General features: G+C 48.6%; 2 protein-coding genes across 5 annotated transcripts in view; both read right to left on the bottom strand.

Annotated features, from left to right (window-relative positions):
• Positions 1 to 1,781: 1,781 nt before the first annotated feature.
• On the bottom strand, positions 1,782 to 9,972 carry CRYBB3 (crystallin beta B3). Of its 2 annotated transcripts, XM_023513335.1 has the most exons (6): positions 8,634 to 9,972; positions 7,145 to 7,237; positions 5,602 to 5,720; positions 4,321 to 4,453; positions 3,302 to 3,444; positions 1,782 to 2,098 (listed from the first exon to the last, which is right to left on the bottom strand). In XM_023513335.1, the coding sequence occupies exons 2-6, from the start codon at positions 7,217 to 7,219 to the stop codon at positions 1,933 to 1,935; spliced, it is 636 nt and encodes a 211-aa protein (XP_023369103.1). In that variant the 5' UTR covers positions 7,220 to 7,237; positions 8,634 to 9,972; the 3' UTR covers positions 1,782 to 1,932. The 2 variants fall into 2 exon arrangements, with proteins under 2 accessions (XP_023369103.1, XP_023369102.1); XM_023513334.1 differs by lacking the exons at positions 7,145 to 7,237; positions 8,634 to 9,972 and having other exon boundaries at positions 5,602 to 5,852.
• Positions 9,973 to 10,841: 869 nt separating this feature from the next.
• The window catches only part of KIAA1671 (KIAA1671 ortholog), a 156,992-nt gene continuing 146,863 nt past the window's right edge, over positions 10,842 to 20,970 (bottom strand). For 2 of the 3 annotated variants that reach the window (XM_023513248.1, XM_003789832.3), the window contains exons 10-12: positions 20,291 to 20,433; positions 16,866 to 16,948; positions 10,842 to 15,531 (exon numbers count right to left, since the gene is read on the bottom strand). In XM_023513248.1, coding sequence (XP_023369016.1) covers positions 16,870 to 16,948; positions 20,291 to 20,433 — 222 coding nt within the window. In that variant the 3' untranslated portion in view covers positions 10,842 to 15,531; positions 16,866 to 16,869. The remainder of the gene's footprint in view (positions 15,532 to 16,865; positions 16,949 to 20,290; positions 20,434 to 20,970) is intronic. The other variant, XM_023513249.1, reaches the window with a different exon arrangement.

Raw genomic sequence — 20,970 nt, 5'->3', positions numbered from 1 at the left:
GCTGCCATCCCCGCACAGAGGGAACCCAACCCCCACCTTCTGTCTCTTTATGGGGCTCCCCTGTCCTGTCGGAGCCCACCAAGCTGTCTCAGACATGCCAAAGTAAAAAGTCAAGGTGATTTTGTGTATATGTTTTTAAAACATGCAGGTTGAAGTAACTGAAAACTGAAAACCATATCCTCCTCAGCACCTCCCTGAGGCTCCTGTAGGCCTCCCACACACCAGCTGCAGCAGCCTCTGGGAGGCTGCAGGTGGCTGAGACAGGCTCTGGGGATGACAGTGTCAGGGAAAGTATGCAGGCTTGGAGGTGGGAGGGGTGAAGGCCAATCCCAGGCCTGCCTGCCTGCATAAAGTGCACTCTTAGCTGACTGTCAGGTGGGACACCCCTTCTATTCCCATTTGGGGACAGAAGAGACTCATCTGTGCCTGGCACCACCCCAATGTCCCTGCTTACCTCCCCGGCAACCCCTACTCCCAGGTGAAATCACAAAGGTTCAGAGCAGTGGTCAGTGGTAAGAAGCGGAATGGAGACTCACACACCCCTAGTCAAGGCTACAGAAGACCTCTAGGTGGGGGAACAGAGGTAATGAGGAAGAGAAGGCTCTGGTGGACCACACAGGCTCGGCTCACCCAGGTCTCTCTCCCACTGTCCACCATCTCCAGCTGCATTCTCTGCACCCCAGATGGAGAGATCCTATTAGACCCCAAGGCAGAGCACTGCTTGCCTCGCTCAAACACTCTATGGCTCCCACCTCCTCTGGAGAAGACCAGAATCCATCTTGGGTGTGAAAAGGCCGAAATGAGCTGACCCACTTTCTCTGACTCTCTGTCCCCACTCAATTTCAGACCCACGAGTCTGACTGCTGTTTCTTCATCAGCCAAGCACACTCCCAGTTAGGACCTTCACACCTGTCATTCCTATGCTGGGAATGTTCTCACAGTTCATTCAGGTCTCAACTCAAATGTCGCCTCCTCAGAGCAGAGTTTCCTGACCTCCACCCACATCACCTCTATCTTTTCACACCACTTTACTTCCTAACACTTACCATCTCTCAACATTAATATGCAAAATATACTTGTTTATTTGTCCTCTTTCTTTCTCATAGAAGGCAAGAAAACTTTGTGCTGTGAACAGGGCATGGTGTTTGCTGAATAAATTAATGACAACAGACACTGACCCATAGAGAGATGGAGGGGGAAATTATGGGTAGATGGAAGGATGAGAGAAAGGAAGGACAAAGAGAAGAATGTCTGGACGGGAGGGGGATAGGATGGATGGTTCTCTGGGCAGGCGGCTGATGAAATGAACGGATGGAAGGATGGGTAGAGAGATGGGTAGGAGGAAGGAAGGGTGGATGGATCAATGGAAAGGAAACATAGAAAGAAGTAAGGGAAGAATATAATCCGGACGGCTGGATGAGTAGATAGATGGATGTGTGGGTGAGTAGTTGGAAGGAAATATAGATGAATTAATGGAAAGAAGAAAATGTAGAAAGATGAAACAATGAATAGATGAATACGCAGGTGGGTAGGTGGGTGAATGGGTGGTAGGATGGAAGGCTGGACAGAAGGATTGACGGACATTCAGAGGGAGACACATGGGTAGACGAACACAAGATCACGTCGAGAGGTGCACGTGGTTCTGCCTGAAAGGAGAGCCTAGGATAGGGGCACAGCTCACAGCTCTTTCCTCGGGGGTCTCAGAACCCTCCATCCCCAGCCTCCCTCAGCCTGCCCCTCCCACAGGCCCTGCCCCAACACTTCAGGCAGTGATGCAGAGGAACATGGCAGGTGGGAGACCGGCCCCAGGCTTTATTGAGCAGATTCCGGGGAAGGGTGGATAGGCAGCCCCTTTCCCCAGCCCTGGAGCCTCCTCTTCTTGCCCTTGCTGCCCCCTAGGGCAGGCGTAGGCCACTGAGGTCGGGGTGCCCTTCAGCTGCTGAGGAAGCAGCCCCGCTTGTGCCACTTCTGGTCACGGATGCGGCGCACAGACTGCAGCTGCGGCTGGTTGGCGTCCCACTCGTTCCAGTGCCGGTACTCACCCTGCTCGAACACGTACTGGCGCCCACGGTAGCCGGGGAACTCATAGCCGACCCACCTGCCAGGGAGACCAAAAGGTTGGGTGCATGTCCCAAGCCAGACCAGGCCTTTTAATAAAGCCAGCACCTGATCGTGCACCTCAGCTGCCTAAATTCCTCACTGGCTCCCCAGTACCCCCAGGATAAATCTAACCTCTTTACCCTGCCCACATGACCCTTCACAAAACATCTCTAGCTTCCTGTCTCCACTCTATACCCCAATGTCCCTGTTAGTCCACTTTCCTCAAACTTGCCATGTCTCTGAGCCCTTGTGCATGCTGTTCCTCCTGGAGCATTCTTGCTGTTCCTCCTGCAGCATTCATGCTGTTCCTCCTGCAGCATTCTTCCTTACTTCAGCCTCATTCACCCTCCCTCCCTTTCATTTGTATCTTTTACATCTCTTTTAGAAGTCTCCTCCAAAAAGTCCTTCCTGACTCCCAGTCAGGTTGAATCAAATACCTTGTTGGAACTCCCAGGACCCTTTGTGTGTCCCCTTCACAATTCTGATCATAATAAACTATGAGTACCTGTTTCCCTGTCTGTCTCCCTATCAGGCTATGTAATCCTTGAGGGCAAAGGCTGCCCCCTGTATCCCCACCCCCAGCACATAGCAGATGCTCAGTAGAAAGTTGTTGAATGAATTATGATCAGGGGGAGGTGACACTTCCCAAGGTTCAATCCCAGATCACACTCACATAGTTAGATGTAATCACCAACAAAGGCCAGGTGAGCCTAAGATTGCATTAACAGTGATATGAAGCCCAGAGTAGGGGAGGTGATAAGCCTGCCCTCTGCACTAGTCAGGTTCACCTAGACAGCTATATACACCCTGGATCCCTTGGTAAGAAGAACAAAGATTGTCAAGGTGAAAAAACAGTCTGAGGATTAGCTCAAGGGCTTGGAGATGTTCTGAAAAGGAGTAGAGACTCAGATGGGGACAGGTAGGAAGAACAGATTTCATTTGATTAAAAAAAAAGGTAAAACTCCCTATGAGCCAAGGTTTCCTAGAAGTCTCTACAGTATAGGTGTGTAGACAACTAGACGTTTGCACCATAGGGACAAGGATGGCACAGGGGCAGTGAGTTCAAAGGTCCTCCATACCCAAAGGAACAAGAAACATTAACCATGTAAGAAAAAATGAACATAGTAGATTCAGTTGGGAGCCAGAGGTGTGGCCAAGTGGAGAATAGGGCAGGGACAAGCATGTGGGTTGGGTCCCTTACGTTCCATTGATGGCACGGACACTCGCCACACGGTCCTGGAAGCCATGAGCCCACAGGCTGGGCACATCATCGTCCACTATCTCCATCTTGCGGCCACTGAAAGCTGGATTCTCAAAGAGATGCAGCTTGTGATCTGGACCGTCCTGAGGGCAAGATTGTGGGGTGACACAGCTGCTCCACACCCAGCAGATGGGTCAGGGAGGCGCCAGATGCCAGAAAGAATCAATAAGTCACAAAATCGTGCCCACCCCCTATACCCACTGCAGGAGCGAAGAGACTCAGGAGATGACTCCACCTCCAAGCCCATTGCTGGAGGGAAGGGGTACTTGGGAGATTCCTCCAGAGACAGGTTACTTAGGAACTTTGGAGCCAAGATTGAAAGTAAAAGGAAACCTTTCCATCTTGCTCAGTCCCCTCATTGAACAGATGGGAAGCTGAGGCTGAGGGTAAGAGGAGATGAGAAGCTCCCCTGCATGTGCATTCCCTTTCCCTAGTCAGATTTGGAATCATCCCCGGCTTCCTTCTTCCACTGCTGTCTGAGGAGGACAGAGTTACGTGACCAGGAAAAAGGGCTTATGTGACCACTGAGTGTCAGGGAAAGGGGTGAGAGAGAAAGGCAGCATTTGTGCCCCTTTCAGGCACTGGGGAAAATGCAAGGGCAGGACCTGAACTATTTTAAAGTTACAATCTGAAGTTAACCTCTGGGCTGTGCTTCTTTGACCACACATTACTGATCTGAGACTGGACTTTGTGGCTCAGGGCCTCCAAAGGGAAGCCCAGCTACATGGCTGGCTAATTCAAGCTGTGAGCCCCGGTGTCCCACCCCCAACCAGATCCCGTTCAGTAGCCCACTTCTTCGTGTTCCACATGATCATTTAGATCAGAAACACAAGTGCCCTTCCCAGGTCAGGTCCATATTGGCCAAGCTCTTGGCCCGGCATGTAAAATGAGCTTGTTTGACTGGCTCTCAGCAGGCCCTGCTCTTAAAACTCCTAGGAGTGGGCAGAAGCCAAACTCACAACAGGCAGAGGCCGGAGGGACAGGAGGCTGTCACTGTTGTAACTGTTGGACCAAGCATCCCAGCGAGGGTAATCTCCCTTCTCCAAGACAAACTGCTCTCCACGGAACGCCCTGCGCTCAAATGCCAGCCACCTGTGGGAGGAAGAGGCTGAGTCATATCCAGTGTAGTTGAGGGAGGACCCAAGTTTAGTGAGGACATTTGACCTTGGACTTCTCTCCAACCCTACTACTGATTCCTGGACCTGTTATTGAAGGAGCTACTAGGACGGTCAGGAACTGTCTGAGTCCCCTAGGTCATGTTATTGAAAATCTACATGTGTGCATGGTGCTGGGAACAGTCCTTAGCACAAGGCAGGCATATCATAGTGAGTGTTCTACAGTATTCTTCTTTTCCTCCTCCTCCTCTTCCTTCTTCTTTTTTGCCTCCTACACTCCACCTCCCTTCTCCTTCCTCTCCATATTATATTGTCATTATTATTTATTTATGCCATCACTCCATCTATTTTCACAAAAACTTCTGAAGCTTGTGACTTTGACAAGGGTGAAGAAACTTGCCCAAGATCACCCAGATGATTTAGTGCCAGAGTCTGGACTCTCAGTCCAAAGATGAAAATTCAGAGCCCAGCCGGGATGCCTGTTTTCCTTCTGGATATGGAGGGGACACTTAACGACTTTGGTCTCAGTTTCTTTGTCTATAAAATGGGAATAGGAATGGCACCTCTCTCATAGGGTGCTTGTGAGCATTTAATGATATGATCGTAGGCGTTCTAATTATTGTTAAAGTTATACACAGAGGGTGCCAAAAATGGATACACAATTTAAGAAAGGAAAAAAGTGTATTAAAATTGTAATACCCAATATATATTGATAACAAAAGATGAATACAAGTCCACATTTGAGCACCTCTTATAATCACAGAAGTCAAATGTGACTGGGGTATTAAAATTTTAATACAGATTTTTTTCCTTTCTTAAAATGTATATACCTTTCCCCCCCAGGACCCTCTGTATATTAAGTCCCATTTTCTAGTCCCAGAGCTAGGTGCTGGGTTGCCTTCCTATGTTCTCTTTCACGGTTCCCTGCTATTAATCACAAAAATCCAGAGCTAGAAGGGCTGCATGAGAAATCGCACGCAAGTCATCATTTTACAGATGGGGATGCTGAGCCCAGACAGGGGAAGGGAGCTGTTGCAGGCCCCACAACAGATGCAGAGCTCGAACTCAGACCTCATACTCCCGGAAAGCTGAGGAGGGGCTGGGGCGTGGGGTCTAGGTACTCACGGCCCGGACTCCACTTGGATGGAGCCCACCTTCTCCAACAGGCTGTCAGTTAGGTTGGGGCACTCGGCTGAGAGCTCGCATCGCTTGCCTTGGAAGTTTTCTAGTTCATACACGACCACCTGGAAAAACAGCATCCTAACCATCCCACCCCTGCTGGGTTCCCAGATCCTATCGCTGCCCCGTGAGGGCGCAGTGTTCACCTGCTCCGAACAGTCTGCAAGGTACCAGCCCTGTGCCTGCACCATGCGGTCCTGCACTGCCCTCTGGTGGCCATGGAGGGAAACGCCTCCAGGAGCCTCAATTAGACCGATTAACCAACCGCAGGATGGCAACTTAAATAATTTTGACAAGAGCCAGGTGAGGAACCTAAGACCTGAAAGGGAAATGATGCCGCTCTGTCCATAGAGAATGAAGCACATTTCCACATTTTTCAAGAGACGCCAGAAATCTATATTCTCTTTAATTTGAGATTTCTCTATTAAACAAAAGCCCTGTGCAGGACACATGAAATGGCTGTTTGCAAAATCTGCGTTGACCTTCACCTGCCCCAGTCCCAGGAAGGAAGGAAGGGGCTGCAAAGGCAGACCAAGGTTTTGCTTATTTCACCCACCTGAGAGAACAAACTGTTTTTGTAGAAGGTCCTGGGATGTATCTGTTCTGGTCATTTTATCAAAGGAATGCAAGAAGCTCAGAAAGGGTAAGACACTTGACCCAGGTTGCACAGGGAGTTAAATGCAGGCAACAAGATTTGATAAGTCTTTTGGTTCCTTTACTCTCCACACTGGCTTGGACAGGGAAGGGCCCACAGGAAAGTCAGGAAAGGATGACAGTGAGTCCCCAAGAGAAAGCTGAGGGTCCATAGCAAGGCTTGCCCAATGTCGCACAAGAGCCAGGCTTCTGCAGCCCCCCTTCCCAGACTCCTCCCCTTACAGCCACTAGAACATCCTCAGAAATGTCCCTGCCCCATTTATGGCTTTAGTCAACCCATCCTCAGACCTCATCCCAAATGGTTTTTCAAAAGCCCCTGACAGGGTTTAGAAATGGCAGGGCCCGCACATTCAGATGCTTCTTCAGATTTCTCATGTGCCTCCCTCCATCAGCTGTCCTTACTGAGGGAACTGTCTCTTAGCCCCCAGCCAGCTCTGGGCATGAAGGAGTAGGAGCATCATCCTCATTGTAAAGATGGAGACCTGAGGCTCAGGTAGGACAAAAAACTGGGCTGAGGCCAGGCAGGAGGGTCAGAGCTCAAAGCCATGTCTCCTGAACTCCCAGGTCTCTGCGCTCTCTGGAGACAGGTAGGATGTCAGTGACCAGTTCCATTTTGCAGTCAAAGACACGGAAGAGGGAAGATGCTGCCAATTCTTGCAGTAGGCTTGGAGCAGAGGGGTGGCAGTGAAAGGACCCACCCGGAGTGGTTTTCTCCTGGCCCAGCCAGCTGGACAAGCTGCTGCTTTTTTCTGGAGAAAGGCCACCTAGCCAGGGAGCTGACCCTGAAGCCCAGGAACAGCCCTGGGCCTGGACTCCCTGGAGCCCCTCCTAGTACCTTGTAGGTGCCCCCAAGGCCTCCATGACTCTTGCCAGCTGCTGCCTGTTCCGGTGCTCCATGTTGTTCTGCCATCTTCCCAGACACCTCTGGCTTCAAACCAAAAGAAAACAAGTCACCAAGTCCACATGGAAGAAACGTTGTTATGATTGGAGGTGAGGATGAGCTACAGAACCTTACTGCCTATAAGGTACGGCCATTGCTCATGATAACATTCAGTCATTCAGTCATTCAACAAACAGCCACTGCGTACCTGCCACAGGCATGCAGACTTGGAGTCAGTGGGATCAGGATCCCCAGTGTATAGAGAATCCCAAGGTTCAGCAAAGTGAGGACACTTCCCTGAGGCACACAGTTAAGTGGCCAAGATTGGGCCTGATTCCAAAGCCCATGCCCTTCTCCCCACACTCCACTCCTTCCCCCAAGCTAGGGTTCTTGGGGCTTTCTGCAGATGTAGCACCTCTGGACCATGGCCAGGCGGGTGGGCTTGCAGGGGGTTCCTCTGCAGGGCTCTCCTCCTATCCATACTCCAGGCAGTATAGTCTTTTGTTCACTCATTATTTGTTCAGCAAAGATTCTTTGAGCACCTTCTCGGTGCCAGGCCCTGAGCTGGGTGACCAGAATGGACGGGGGACCAGAGGAGGTAGGAGGTAGACATGGTGGGAGGTAGACAGACAAATATCTAGAGACCAGGTCCTCAGGCACCTGCTCCAGCCTAGTTATGTGCATTTCAGTTATCATTCCATAAACATTTATCAAGCACTTACTATGTTTCAGCCACTTTCAGAAGCACAGACATAGACAGCTCCTTATCACCACTATGGGGAGAGTGACATAACACAGGCCCCTGCAGTAGTAACTTGGAGGATTTTCAATGATTGTTGCACACATGGATACACACAGGACTGTTCTACTTATTGTATTTATTAGCACGTACACATGCATACACTTACACACTCACACAAGCTCCCATTACTGAATCACACCCCACCCATGGGTACACGGGACAGCTTGCTCTCTCACACACGCACACACACACATCCTTGCCCATTTAAGACATCCATCATGATTCATAATGAACCCACATCTACACCCCCCACCCAACAGTTACCCCACAGCTCCCCGCCCAGCCACTGGGATACATAGACCACTGTCTGTCCAGCCTCAGTAGGAAACAGGGCTTGCACCAGATTATGGGCTCCCCTCAGGGAACCTGGCAGGTTCCAAGTTTGTCCACTTCCCTCCCATTGAGCTGCTCTGTCTTTGGACTCCCCTGCCCCAAGCACATGTTCAGGGCTCAGACCCTGGCCACCACCCTCTGACATGCAGGCTGTGTGGGTCCCTAGCTCCACCCCTACCTGGGCTCAATGGCTGTCTGGATCCTCTATCTTGGCCTCGACCCTCAATACCCCCATAGTTTTTGCACATGCCATGGAGACCACCAACAATTTGGGTTTTCCACGGCAGTGCTCCCCTTCCCAACTCCCACCTGTCCCAGAATGAACCTGTTGCTGTAGCCTGGGGAAGCACAGAGAAGCCACGGCCTTCTGCAGACTCGGCCTGCCTCGCAAGGAGCATCCTATTTATGGGCGCTTTCTGACAGCCCAGCACATCCCGGCCTGCTGAGGCAGCGCCCTGTCCACCCAATTCTGTTCAGGCCATTTCACTCCAATAGCAGGTCCAGGGAGGCCCCAGTACTTGTCTCCTCAGCCATGGCTTCTGATGACTTCCTGGGGGCAGATGGACCTCATTGGCTTTGTAGGAAGCTGGACAGTACTGGGCAGGGTCATCAGGGTGTCACCTCTACCACCAATTCCCTTCCTTTCTCAGTGCCACCATCTTCCTATTGGGGGATGTGACACCTTCGAGGGACCCCAGAAGCCCTCCATTTTTCTTGTGCCACATGGCTTAAATTTCAAGTCAGATCACCCTTAAAGATACTCTCCAAGTCGTTTTCAAAGGATGCTGTAACAGACCCAAAGAAGATTTATTTTGTGCATATAAAAAACTTCTACAAACAATAGCTACTATTTATTGAAGACCTACGACGTGCAAGGCACTGTGCTAACTTCCTGAACGTCATGTTTAATCCTCATGAGCCACCTTTAGGGGAGAAATTGTGACCTTCATTTCATAGGTGGAGAAACTAAGTAGAGACAGGTGAACACACGGGGTGGTGGTGGGGGTGCTGGCCTGGGCTCTTAGCCTTAATAGAAATAAAGGTGATCATGATGGTCATCTATTTATGCACCCCCCCAAAAAAATAGTGGGTCTAGGCATCTCTAAAGCACCTAACAAAGTATAATTTTGCCTCTAACAGGTACTTAATAAATGATCATTGAATGAATAAAATGATGATGGAGCAAAGGAAGGAACTGTTAAGCAACAAGGTTTTTCTTTGTTGTTGTTACTCGTTTTTGGCTGAAGTTCTCAAGTCAGCACAGAACTCAGTTTTCCTGCCTAGAGGGTGAGGGTGGTGGAATATGGGGTGACACCCGGATTCTGGAGTCAGATCTTAGGTGTTACTGTAGGGCAGAGCTGCAGGCCCATCACTTGTCAGTGGAGAACTTCTCTCCATCCAAGCCACAAGGAGATCACGTAAGCAAAGCACTCAGCACAGTGCCTTTATGACTTTTATTTCAAGGATCCTGCCTATGTTGATACTTCAAATCAAGTGCTACATCCTGGTGAAGCTCATGCAAAGTAGAGCTGGTTTGGACCCCTTCACTCAGGGTGCAATGGCCCACAACTGGGGTGATGGGGTGGAAGGCAGAGGTGAGCATGGCATGGCTCCTCCATCATGTCCTTGAGGATCCTGAGGACCTACTATGTGCTCGGCACTTGCACGTGCCCCATACCCTATATCCAAACTTCCTAGCCTCAACACCACTGCCACTTGGGGTGTGTAGGGGAGCGGAGAGCTTCCCTGGGCGTTACAGGACGAATGGCACCCCTTGTCTGCACTTACTGATGCCCGTAGCATCTTTGCCCCTCCCTGTGATAAGCAAAAATGTCTCCTGTCATTGCCAGATGTCCCCCAAAAGGTATAATCCAGCCAGTTGGGAACCACTGCTTTAAACTCATACCCACTAATGTCACTGCTGCTACCCCCACTGAGAACCAGTGCTTGCTGGCCACGGTGACAGACACCTGTAGTGAATACTTTAGGCGGCTGAGGCAGGAGGATCACTTGAGGCCAGGAGTTTGAGATCAGCCTGGGTGACACGGCAAGACCTCATCTCTACAAAAAATTTAAAATTTAGCCAGGCGTGGTGGCACATGCCTGTAGTCCCAACTAGTTTGGAGGCCGAGGCAGGAGGATCGCTTGAGCCCAGGGATTTGAGATTACTGTGAGCTCTGATCAGGCCACTGCCTTTCAGCTTGGGTGACTGAGCAGGATCTTGTCTCTTAAAAAAAGAAAGGAAGGAAGAAAAAGAGAGAGAGCGAGATCTCACAGCCATGAGATGCTGGCAGCAGAATAAGGATATAAGCACTTGTCAGTCTCAATGGAAATCCTGTCTTGTTTCCATGGCCTCCAACTCTGGATAGACACCTTCTCCCGGGACCCCGGCTATGCCCTCCAGCTGCCCCACCACAGCTCAGCAGAGAGACTGACTCAGCCAGTAGCAGGCAGGGCTTGCATGCACAGGACACTCCGTTCACTCATTCACACGTGGACGCATCGACTTCTCCTGTGTAACTTGCTTCAAAACTTTATTTGCTATTTCCATAGTCTGAATACAATGTCTCTGTACATGCAGAAGTCATCTTGCTTTACTGCAGTCAACCAGACTTCTGACTGCTCTTCTGTGCATAGGGAACCTTTTATACAAAATATAAAAGCACTTGTCGACATCCAATACTCTGTGAGGTCCCGAAGCCCCCATTTTTTACATTAAAAATATAAGTTTTTCAAGATGAACACGGTTAGAGATTTTTTTCTGGGATTGGATAAAGTGCCTCTCTTCTGCCTTCCATTCAGAACTCCTAGGGCTTATGAATTCATAAGGCAATTGTAAGAACACTGCAGTCTGGAAGCTTAACTTTGCTACACGCTGAACTCGAGTCCTTCCTCTATCATGACTCAGATATCTGAGGAAGAACCCTGAAGGCAGGTTAGGAAAATATATACTATATTTATATATATTTCCATCCCCCCACCCCATCTTACAAAGCATGTGGAGGGTCATAATTATCAGGGAAGTGCAGGACTTGTGGGATTTAGGAAACAGCACAGTACAAAATATCTTCCATAATACAATATATTACTTTTGTGAGCCCCCTATTTACAAGATCTATAAGGCTATGTGGGATGAGATCATTAAAAAGCTCAAATTCTTCTTTAGACACAGCATAGTTTTTAGCTGGCATGATGCCACCAGAGATTATCAAGAAGCTGCCAGTCTGAGGCCTGGAGGATGTTACAGGACAGGTGTGAGGGCAACTATTTAAGGATATTCTGGGATGGCAAAGGGAACAGGCTGAGAGGTATTACTGTTAGGGGTTAACTTGCCAGAGACCTCAAGGTGACTTTCCAAAGAAGAGGGCCTGGCTTTCTACCCGTCTGCCTCTAGAAGCCAAAACAAAACAAAAAAGGGGGGGGGGCAGAAATCTCTAGAAGGGGGAAGATACAAAAAAGACCCAGACTGGTGCAGACCTGACGCACTCATGCTTCCTGGCACTTTGTGGTTCTAGGTTTCCAGAGCCTTGGCCTGCCAGGAATTCCAACAGGGTGACTGCTGGTGGCACCTCGGCACAGAGCAAGTGTCCCCTTGTGGACGCGGAGTGCATCCTGCCTCCTTCCAGTGCTTCTCTGCATGTCGGTAGTACCACCCTCCTACCCACAAAAGCATGATGCCGGGGGCTCCGGCTTTCGTGTTTTCACATGGTGGAGGGGAGGAAGGCACACTGAGAGGCCACAGAATGTCTCCCCTTCACTCCAGTGACTTGCCACAACTCAAACGTCTGAACGGTAGAGAGAGGGGTACATTAACTTTGCCTTTGCACGTAGTTCCCAGAGCCATGATTTAAAAAAAAAAAAAATTGTTTTAAAGAACAGCTCGACCAGGCAGCCATCAGCATTGGGTGAGAGGAGCTGTGGGCTCCTTTAGGAAAATCATGCTGAGGGCTTTTCTAAATCCCATGCTCGGCCTCCAAGGGTTAAGTCCTTGGGCTTATGCCTATGCTTGTTCTCACTCCTGATGGATACCTGAAAGTTGGCCTCACTTTTAGAGAAGCAGGAAGGACAATACCTTTGACTGAAAGCACATGACTTGGCTTGACACACCCCCCCCCCCGGAAAACATCCTTATTGGATTGTCCTTTATCTGAATCCTGGAAAACCTGCGGCTGCCAGGTCAGCTTCACTCAAAACCCCAAATGTCCTAAATACCACAAGGTTTCCCTTGCACTGGAATTTCTCTGGTGGCACTGATTCTCCCCAACACTGATTTTTGAGATCTCACCATGGAATTTCACAGGCCAAAAGCCTGTTTCATTAGGCAAAGGGCCAGGAAGAAGCTTATCTACTGGAGGGGAAAAGATACAGACTAAGTAAAAGACCAGCTGTCGAAATGCTGATGCACAGAGGGGCAGGGTGGGGCGGGGAGACTGTACATACACAGGGGTTTGCATTCTGTGTAAGACTCATCTGTCGGGAGCCAAAGGCCCAGGGAGGAAGGTGACTTGATTGCACACGGATATTAAGGCATATTTAAGTGAGTTTAAAAGAAGACAGATTTCCAAAGGGGGCTCCAGGTAAACTCGAGAAACTAGCAATCAACCCCTTGCTTAGCCCCAAAGAGCTCCCCCAGTTCAGAAAGAGGAGAAATAAATAACTCACGGGCCCAACTCTCTGCAAAGGCTCCAGAGTACCAGCCCCTTCTGGCCTCATTGTGTCGATCATGAACAGGGCCCAGAGGTCATGGGAAGCTGAATTCAGAGGATCACTCCTGACCACTGCCATTGTCTGCTTCGCGGTGCTGGAGGGATAAGGTTGCAGAAAGTGAAAGGAGGTGAAGAAGACTTTCTGGGCTTGTCCTAGTCATTTTCAAAGCAGGGACAGACTTTGTATGTCCTCATCTACACGGAATTGATCAAGGTGTGAGACGTTAGGCGGAAGACCTTTTTTCTTTCCTGTCAGGTATTCTTGGACTAGAACACAACTAGTTGAGAAGAGAGAATTTTGCAGGCTGCGTATCAACATATTAAGAGCAGGTCCCTTCCTCCCTACTGCCTGAGGTGGTACCAAAGGGCCCTTCCCACCCAAGGGGAAGACCGCAACCAGGAAAAGTGGTCAGACCTCCCCCCTAAAGGGAGGTCCCGCTGATGTGGAAAGACATCACATTGCAGTTGTTATAAAACATTAATTGAATCTTTAAAAAATGTTAATGGAAGCAGTTCTTAGAAGAATTAAATCCCCAAATGGCCAAGACAACTGACCAACCCCTAGTGCAGTGAATGAAGAGGGGGCCAAGCAGGGCCAAGCGCCCAAACCCAGATGTGTGAGGCTCCCAGACACAAGGCTGGGTGCAGATAGGGCCAGCACACCACCCACGGGGAGGTGGGGCCGGGTCCCTGCGGGTGCTGTCCCTGGTGCTGAAACACAGCCCCACACCAGGACACAGGTGTTCATCTTAACCTAGAGAAAAACAGGACTGCTCTCCACCTCTACCCACTCTTCAAGAGAGAGAAGAGGAGGTACAAGGAGGCAAGACGAATGGAGACTCTTGGAGAAGTGGCCAGGGAGACAGAGCATGTTTTGACACCATTTGCAAATAATGGATTTATCAAGAAAGACTTTGATCTCTTGGGAAGTGGGGGTGAGGAAGGAGGAGGGCACAGGTGCCTCCTACTTCCATATCAGGCTAGCAAATTCAGCCCTAGGGCTCCTCAGAAATCACAAGCTGCCCTCATGAACTGTCCAAGCAGCTCACAATGGGCGTCTCCCAGGCAAGGTTGGCACAAAGATTATGGCAACTCCAAGCACGGCATGTGGCCAGCCAGGCATATCTGGGATGGTTGTTGCAGCCTGTGCTTTAGAAGTGAGAAGGCTGGTACTAAGGATTTCCCAAAGGGCCAGGCAGAGAGTATCTGAAGCCCCCAGAGGTCTTGGAGAGTTCCAGTAATGAGTTTATAGCTAACAAGAAAAAAGAAGTAAGGCAAGACTAATGCCTCATCATCTACCATCCTGCACTTCGGCCCAGAATCCCTTGCCTGGGGGCTCCCCTGCAAAGAAGGTCTTCCATTAAGACTTGCATCTGAACCAAGAAAAGTGGGTGAAGTCAAGCACAGAAAAAATGAGGTGAGAAGAAACAAAAAGTACCCCTCATTTGTGCATTGGTTCTGAGGCCAATTTGGAACTGCCAGCAGGCCAGGTTGTATTAAAAAAAAAACTGTAAAGAGAGAAGGTCCCTAGGGCAAGTTTGATGTTAAGTGGCAAAGGCACTGCCATTGGGGCTGCAGTTTAGGAACCCTTGAGGCCAAGGGACAAAGGTCGCTCCACAGAAATCAGAGCTCCAATGAAGAGAAACCAGGAAAATATATGCAAGAGTGACAATTAAAATTCCTAAAATGCTTAGATAGGGACTAGATAACCTGAGGTGATTGGATACTTCAAAACAAACTATTCACACATCTTTCTTCCTGTCCTTTAACGTAAAAACATATATATATATAAAGTTTCAAAGAAAATTGGCTGAATTATTGCTTTATCGCCTTCTAAAGCAGACAAAGGTGACATTAAATGACACAGATCAACTATGCACATAGCCCTACTAGAAGGATAAATACTCTCCAAAGCATTGGGGAAGGTTTAAAAAGTGGAATTGCTGATTCTTTGAAGAGAAGAAACTTGCCCCCAAAAGCAGTCAAAACCCGCATCCTGGTGGTAATGCCTTGGACCAAGACTACAGCAGGAAAGGAACCATTTGATCTTCCTTGGAAATGTTCTTCCAAAAATCACGTGCACTGGGGTGGGGTGAAGAGGTGCTTTCACAATCCAGGTGTTTTTCAGAATCAAAGGAGTCGGTCCAGCCTCTCACTGTTTCCTGAGGGTGCCGAAGGTGTCATAGTTGGTAGAAATGCAAATTTTCACATAAAAAGCAAAACCACCCACATAGATGTTCGGGGGCAGCCTGGCTTCCTTCTCAGTCAGAAGTGCTGTCTGGGGAGGTGAGCAAACGCTTGCAGAGCGTGGGTCTTCCTGTCTGGATGTGGGGAGGGCTTGCCAGGGCCAGGGGGCCACTGGACGGTGTCCTCCACCCAACGGGAAGGGCCCAGGCACGGAAGGAAGTGTGGTGCAGGAAGGAGCGGCAGCAGCTCGGCCTCCTCTGTAGGTTCTGATGGTTAAGGCTTCTGTTAATTGGACACGTGGCAGAGCCCCCTGTCTGGAGAGGAAGGGATAGTCCTGGTGTCAGCAGCAGGAACATTTGTCCTCATTTCTCTCTACTATCATACCTTATACCCTTTCTGATATGCTCTAAGAATGGCATCCTCAGAAGCCCAAGGCCAGGAAAGAAACTCTGGGGGGCAGGCGGTAGGGGAAGGTAAGGGGTGAAGGCAGCCTGACACAGGAATGAAGGTGAAACTTAAGGTCAGGCCAGGGTTCCAGTCTCAATTCTGAGCCTCAGTTTCCTCAAATGGGTCACTGGAGGCCTGAATGAAATATGACATGTACTGAATTAAACACAAAATAAATACAAGTCCTGATCCCCTAACCAAATCCCTTGAGCATAGATTTATTTGCAAATTTACAATTTTTATATTCAAGTCACGTATGACTTCTGGAATTGCAAGGTGTTCGGTGGGACTCATATTCATCTGCTGTTCTCAGTACACACTGAGTATTACAATTTTAATACAGTTTTTCCCTTTCTTAAAATGTGCATATGTGTTACATGATGTTTTTATATATTTATGGGTTCATCTGAACAAATTATACAAATTATATGAAACACCCCCATAATCGAGCATACAATATATACCCACAATGTACTATAAATATTCATATAAAGTGGAGAAAATAGAGTCTAAATACATTACATCCACTCAGGTCAGGTTTTATCACCAGATAAGTTATAAAAAGAGGTTTTCAGAGCTTTTTGGAGTGGGGGTTTGTGGATAAGGGATGGTGAGACTCTGATGCTAATCTCGTCAGTGCTGGCTCTGAGGGTGCATATGCTGTCTGCTCCACGTGAATGTAAACAGGCAGAGCTCAGTGAAGACTTTAGGCACCTTCTCAGCGGGCTCTGGGGACCCCTCTGCAATGTGGGCACTGCTCACCCATTTTACAGATGAAGAAGCTGAAGTTCACACAATGTTAAGTCATTTGGGATTTATACCAGGGCCTATCTAATCACTTGATTTTTTTAATATGTATTTTTCACATTAATTTTTAATTACACAGGTAGTACATGAATACATTCCCCATGTGAAAACTGGAACATTTCAGATGAAGCTAACCTCTGATGTCTTGCTTTTCCACTCTCTAAAGAGGGAATGAGATGCAACAAGAAACACAGGCCAGACGCAAATAAATCCAAAGCCTGGGCCATCTGATTCTTGGCCTGGTGCCTTTTTACCCACCCACTCCAGGCTTCCCAGCTCTGTCCCTGGATGGAAACAGATGCTCACCTCAGTATAGGCACTCAGAATCCCACTTCACCCCACACTCCCTGCCCCCAAGTTCCCAGGTCTCCCTGCAGAGCGCCTTTGTACCTACCTGGTCAAACTTGATTCTCATAAAGGCTTTGCCTCTTCTTGGATTTCAACTCCTTTAGCCACTGGGGAGAGGGCTCGTCTGACCTGAAACCACAAGGCCAGTGAGAGGCAAGTGTGTGTCAGACTGGGGGCTCCTGCAGGCAGGGCTATGTGGTGCCTGGCTCTCTATCCCTGTGCCAAGGCATGGGCTGGACCGAGCACTCAGAGATGCAAAGATGCCCATGTAGACGTGATTAGTAATAGGGAGAAACAAGCCATAGTGTCCAACCAGGGGGAATGTCATGTAAATCATGACCTATCCCTTCTATGAAATAATCTGCAGCTATAAAAATTCGTCTTATATAAAATTACTGCCATCCATCCATTTGTCACCCACATAGCTGTCTATCCTTCTGTCTCTAACCGAGGAAATGCCTGCAATGTGTCAACTTGGCTAGGCCACAGTACCCACATATTTGGCCAGACATTATTCCAGAATGTTTTGCTGAAGGCACTTTTTTCTTAGATAAAATTAATATTTAAATCAGTAGGTGTTGAGTAAAGCAGGTAGCAGGTTGCCTTCCAAAATATAGGAGGGCCTCATCCAGTCAGTCGAAGGACTTATTAGAAAAAGACTGACCTCTCAGGAAGAACAGAGAATTCTTCCAGGAGATAGCCTTTCAGATCCAAATTGCAACTCCAGGCTGACCGCCAGGCTGCCGGCTTAATCTGCAGATTTGGGACTAGCCAGCCTTCACAACAGTATAAACCAGTTCCTTCACGTCAATCTCTCTGCGTATCTGAATGTATGGGGATGTGTGTCTCTGTGTGTGCATACCTTCTGTTTCTCTAAAGAACTCTGAATCATACAAATGCCCATAATACACAGAAAGATACCTTTTGTTTACTCAATGTTAACAATGCTTGTTTTGTGGAGATGAGATTTTTCTTAACTTTTTAAAACTGAAGAACACAAAGTACTCAAATCATATGCGCACAGCTCAGTGAATTTTCTTAAAGTGAATCCATCTGAGTCACTACTACCTAATTGGTAATATTTTTGAGATGTGTTTTTTACTTTCTACTTGGTAGTTTTCTGGGCTCTCAGAATTTCTTATAAATGAGAACATCATTTTGACAAAACAATAGTCATCGCTCTTTAAAACTTTATTCGAGAAAATATCATGCTTTGGAAGACTATTTACTTCCTTTTTTTTTTTTAGTTTTTGGCCGGGGCTAGGTTTGAACCCGCCACCTCCGGCGTATGGGGCCGGCACCCTAATCCTCTGAGCCACAGGCGCCGCCCCCTTTTTTTCTTTTTTCTTTCAAGATTGTTTACTTTCTAAGCGCTAGAGAATGTTTACCTATACCATGTAGAGGAATAAAAGCTGCTCACCCTGGCTGTAATCTCAACTATGTGGAAAAAAAAAGAAGGACTGGCAGATCCCTGAATGTTGACAGTAGAGGTCTTTGCAGGATAGGATTATGGATGAATTTCTTTTCTGCTTTATAATTTTATGTTTTCTAAAGTTTCACAGAGAACATGTACTGCTTTGATAATCAAACGCACGAGCACACAGGACTTGACTTATTTTGATCTCAGAGAAAGTTCCTGACCTCATGGCCCTGTAGAGCTCAGGGAAACTGCTGAACTGGTTGGGGGTAGGTTGGGGGTAGGTTGGGGGTAGGTTGGGGTGGGAGTCTGTGGCTCAGGGGAAGAAGGATGAGGTGATTCTGGAGCTGTAGGAATGGGCCTTGAACTGCTATGCTTACCACCCTAGGAAAGAGGAGGGAGGGGGCGTCCTGGACAGACTCTAGAATACCCCAGGGGTTAGCCAAACCTTGCCTAATAGTAGCAGCACAAGCCTAGATCTCCAGAGAAGCCTCTGAGGCCCTCGTCTGGGGGCTCCTCCAGCCACAGAGAAACACGACTGCGCTCAGCTGACTCTGGAGCCAGTCCTGCAATTCTGATATCTCAGCTGTGGCCTGTCTCTCTCTAGTCTCTTCCCTTTTGCTTTCCACAGCCCACTCTGTGCTCTGGCAACATGCACTGTCTGGGGCTCCCAGGGTAGACCAGGCCTCTCTGGGCCTTTACACACACTGTGGCTTCTGCCTCGGATTCCCTCTCATTGCCCCTCTGTCTGGCTAAGACCTAACTATTCATCATGACTCAGATCAAGCGGAGATACTCTTGAAAGCTTTTTTGGGCACCTTTCCTCCTATCTCCATCCTGACCTCTTCTTTGATTGCAGGGGTCAAAGAAAGAGCCGGGTAGCAATTATTTTGGAATTTGTGGGCTAGAGGGTGTCTGCTACTACTGTAGACATGTTATTCCTGCTCCATGGTTCATGTGAACATTCTGCAGTTCCAATATGAAAGCAGCCACAGACAACGCACAGATGCATGGCGTGGCTGTGTTCCAATGCAGCTTTGTTTACAAAACCTGACAGTGAGCTGGATTTGGGGGGTCTGCCAGCCCCTGCTCTGTCACAGCACTTATTAAAACTTTAGTATCGGGCAGCGCCTGTGGCTCAAAGAAGTAGGGCGCCAGCCCCATATGCCAGAGGTGGTGAGTTCAAACCCAACCCTGGCCAAAAACTGCAAAAAAAAAAAAAAAAAAGCCCTAGTATCATGAACAGCCCCGAACGTTTACACATTAACAGTACTCATAATAAGAGTTCCACTCTCCTTCAGTGGTGCTTCCACAGGCGAGGGCCCACGGCAAGGGAATTACACACATCCCTTTTTTGTCATCACAACCACCTCAGAAGGTTAGTAAATCCATTTTGTAGATTAGAAAACTGAGGCTCAGAGTGACTCTTCTCAGGTCATGTGGCTCTTAAGTGGCATAGCTGGAATTAAACCCCAGGTTTGTGACCACAAGTTCCATGTTCTTAACCTCCACCCCAGCTGCTGAGACCCCCAGGCTGAGAGGCCAGCAGGGCAAGAGCTGGCCTGTACTCATTTCTGTACTGGGTGGGCCTAACCCGGACAGGGCGGCTGCTCCACAAAGAGCAGCTGAGCTGAGTGAAATCTATCTCATTCAACCTGGCAGTGTCCTTTGATACACCTCTGTTCTCCCTGAGACCCCAAGACAAATAAACTTCCCTGGAGGGAAAGAGGTTGGAGGAAGCCTCGGTTTCCCCATCTGTCTGGAGAGAGAAAAACCAGATCAGTAGTTTTCCAACAGCTAAGCCCTGGTTTTCGGCATAGGAGATGGCAGGTAGAGGGAAGAAGGGAGGCTGGCTGACCTCAATGCCAGCCTCATTCCCTACCTCTGTTGTATTTTTTATAATGCTGAGAGTTCACGTAAACAAACCCCTGTTGTTAGAGAAAAAATGAAGTTGAAACTCTCCTTCATTTACCTCCAAAAGTTACAAACATCTCTTAAAAGTCCAGCCTCAGTTTGGGAGGGGAGGAGCCCCCTCTCCCCAAGACCCCCCTCACCTCTTGTCCTTCTCCGCGCTGGAGGGCAGCACGCGACTGCTCAGCACCCCAGGCTGGAAGGGGGACTTGGGGGCCTTGGGCTGAGGGGCCCAGTTGGTGGCTTCACCAGGACTGTCCACCTCTGGCCTCTTGTGCAGCTGAGCCTGGGGAGAGAAGAGAGCTGAGTCTATAAATTGCCTTTTGTCTGGGGAAGGGCCCCATCCAGTGACATTGTCGGGCTTGGTGAGCCCTCTGCAAGCATAGGGCCCCCTGAGTCTGAATGGACTCAGGCAGGAAACACAAGGGCTGAGAAAAATGAGAAGTTAGGCTGGTGTTCCAGGCAGCCACCCTGGACCATCAAGATCAAACAATCACCCCAAATTCACAATCACGCTCTCTGGCACTAAAAAGCCACTTTCGCAGTGGTCTCGGCACACAGTGTACCGCTTCCTTTATCTTCCTGACAGTCTACAGGGCATCCCAGACATTGCCCATAAGAGTCGCCATATGGAAGGCAAATGGAAAAAACGGTACAAAATTTTACAGAATACTCTCTATGTGTTATCCATCTCTTTGTAAAATTTCATCATGAATATTTTGTAAATAAAGGTACATTTAGTTACAATTTCCCATTTTCCCTATGTATGGCGAATTTATGGGCAATGTTTGGGTACCCTGTAAACGAAGACAGTTGAAGGTTC

The sequence above is a fragment of the Otolemur garnettii genome, unplaced genomic scaffold (genome assembly GCF_000181295.1).
Source record: "Otolemur garnettii isolate 467f Iridium unplaced genomic scaffold, OtoGar3 scaffold00038, whole genome shotgun sequence".
In the NCBI taxonomy this organism is placed as follows: Eukaryota; Metazoa; Chordata; class Mammalia; order Primates; family Galagidae; genus Otolemur; species Otolemur garnettii.
The sequence above is the reverse complement of the archived record's forward strand: the minus strand, read 5'-3'. Positions and strand labels throughout refer to the sequence as shown.

Bases quoted from the DNA above. Each gene is read 5' to 3' on its own strand.
- CRYBB3 (XM_023513334.1), bottom strand. From the start codon at position 5,846: ATGGTGCAGGCACAGGGCTGGTACCTTGCAGACTGTTCGGAGCAGGTG. The intron at 3,445-4,320 runs GTGAGTTTGGCT...TCTTGCCCTCAG, and splicing joins CCCTCCGGCCTCTGCCTGTT to GACGGTCCAGATCACAAGCT. The intron at 2,099-3,301 runs GTAAGGGACCCA...TCTCCCTGGCAG, and splicing joins GTCCGTGCCATCAATGGAAC to GTGGGTCGGCTATGAGTTCC.